Source organism: Plasmopara halstedii (assembly GCF_900000015.1).
Source record: "Plasmopara halstedii genome assembly, contig: Scaffold_1491, whole genome shotgun sequence".
NCBI lineage: Eukaryota > Oomycota > Peronosporomycetes > Peronosporales > Peronosporaceae > Plasmopara > Plasmopara halstedii.
In genome coordinates this window covers 1-1625 of record NW_020188405.1, presented here as the reverse complement: position 1 = coordinate 1625, position 1625 = coordinate 1, and the positions used below count along the sequence as shown (strand labels likewise).

Here is a 1625-nt window from a genome sequence, read left to right as displayed (position 1 = left end):
GTGATGCTTTTCTTATCATGATAAGTGGATAAGGCCAATGGGACAACACTCGTAAAACCAAGAGATTAGACAATGTTGTGCTGTTTATGTTGATTATTGTAAGTGTAATGTTTGGATGTCTTATCTTCAAATAAAATTTGTGGCTCAGATGCTGTCAATTTATGGCGTGTGTATTTTTTTCTTACGGGAAGACTTTACAATGTACAAAGGATAATGTGGATAGGTTCAGAAAAAGACTGATATCAAGACTCAACAGCACGAATGAATTAACACTTTACGGACAACGATCACATTGCGTAATGTTTAACGACAATTGACATTCTCACAACAACACGAAAAGGAAGTAACAAACGAACATACGGCCCAACCCGTTGAGTATTTGTTTTAGCAACAAGGTCCTGATTAATTGTTTATACGTAAGACAATGAGCCTGTTCTATGTCGATGGAAAGGCTCATTGGCTGTTCCATTTTTGTGTTTAGAGTTTGCATGTCAGAACTATCGACTCGCCCTGCTTTTGCCTAGTAAAATGAACCAGCGATGCTGTTTGGTCTCGAGAACAGGTCATAAAACAATTTTCACAGCAACGCATAGCAGTTTCTCTTCCACATTACGATGGTTTTTCTTTCTGCAATCTTTGGTGCCGTGGCTCTCGCATCGTCTTATACTGTGGCCCATGCCCAGAAAACCGTTATGCCGCTTCCTTGGGACGGTCGTGGAGAAGGACTCGACGTCAAAACAATCACAAAGAAGTACCTGACTCACATCCTCACAATGCGTAATGATTCAAAACTAACGGTCGAAGATTACATCTCGATTGAACAAAAGGCTCGAGAACCTGCGTACAATGGTGACTCGGCGGTCATATCGATTTCAGTGGACGGAAAAGCACAGTTTAAAGATCAACATGACTTTCGTCGCACAGAACTAGTGCAATTTGTTGCCTCGAATCCAAAAGGTGTCACGTTCTTTCGTACGAGCTTTATGAAAAAAGAAGCATTTTTGAACCCGTACGCCTGGCAGCTTGTTTTTGACGAATTGCATGTTATTGAGCTTCGAGTGGATGCATCAGTCACTCCGGCAAAGCTCATTTTCTTGTGTGGTGGAACTTGGGACCCGAAATGGGAGACAACGTTTAAGCCGGGTACGTGGTACAACTTCGGCATTGCTGTCTCTGCCGGTGAAACGCCACAAAGCGTCAAGATTGAATTCTACGAGAGCGAGGGCAATGAAGAACTTGTTCTGAAAACAAAAGAGACCGCTGAAAAGCCTTACCCCAGTGATTTCGAGTTTCACATCGGACTGTTGACATTGAGTGACGACAAGTCTGCACCCAAAATGAACAAGGACCCTGATACCTTGATGTTCAATGGTGTTTCTGTCACGCCTGAGATTTCAACCGCCACTTCACTCAATGTCAATTTCCAACAGAATTGAAAACCTTATGTGCCCACGCTAGACTTCATCACTAGCATGAGACTTAATTGAGTCTTAGAAGATCGAGCACTTGTTCAAGTTATGGCTCACATTGTTTTTGCTTTAGCTCTCTATCGATGTTGATTTTTCGGACAGGGTCATGGATCTTGATCTGATTAAATAAATGTTTTGTTCTTTTAGCTGGCTTTG

General features: G+C 42.1%; 1 protein-coding gene across 1 annotated transcript; it reads left to right on the top strand.

Moving 5' to 3' along the window:
* Positions 1-614: 614 nt before the first annotated feature.
* Positions 615-1436, top strand: PHALS_01359 (uncharacterized protein; the record flags this gene model as incomplete). Its single annotated transcript, XM_024715733.1, has 1 exon — positions 615-1436. The coding sequence occupies one exon, from the start codon at positions 615-617 to the stop codon at positions 1434-1436; it is 822 nt and encodes a 273-aa protein (XP_024581402.1).
* Between the last annotated feature and the right edge of the window lie 189 nt (positions 1437-1625).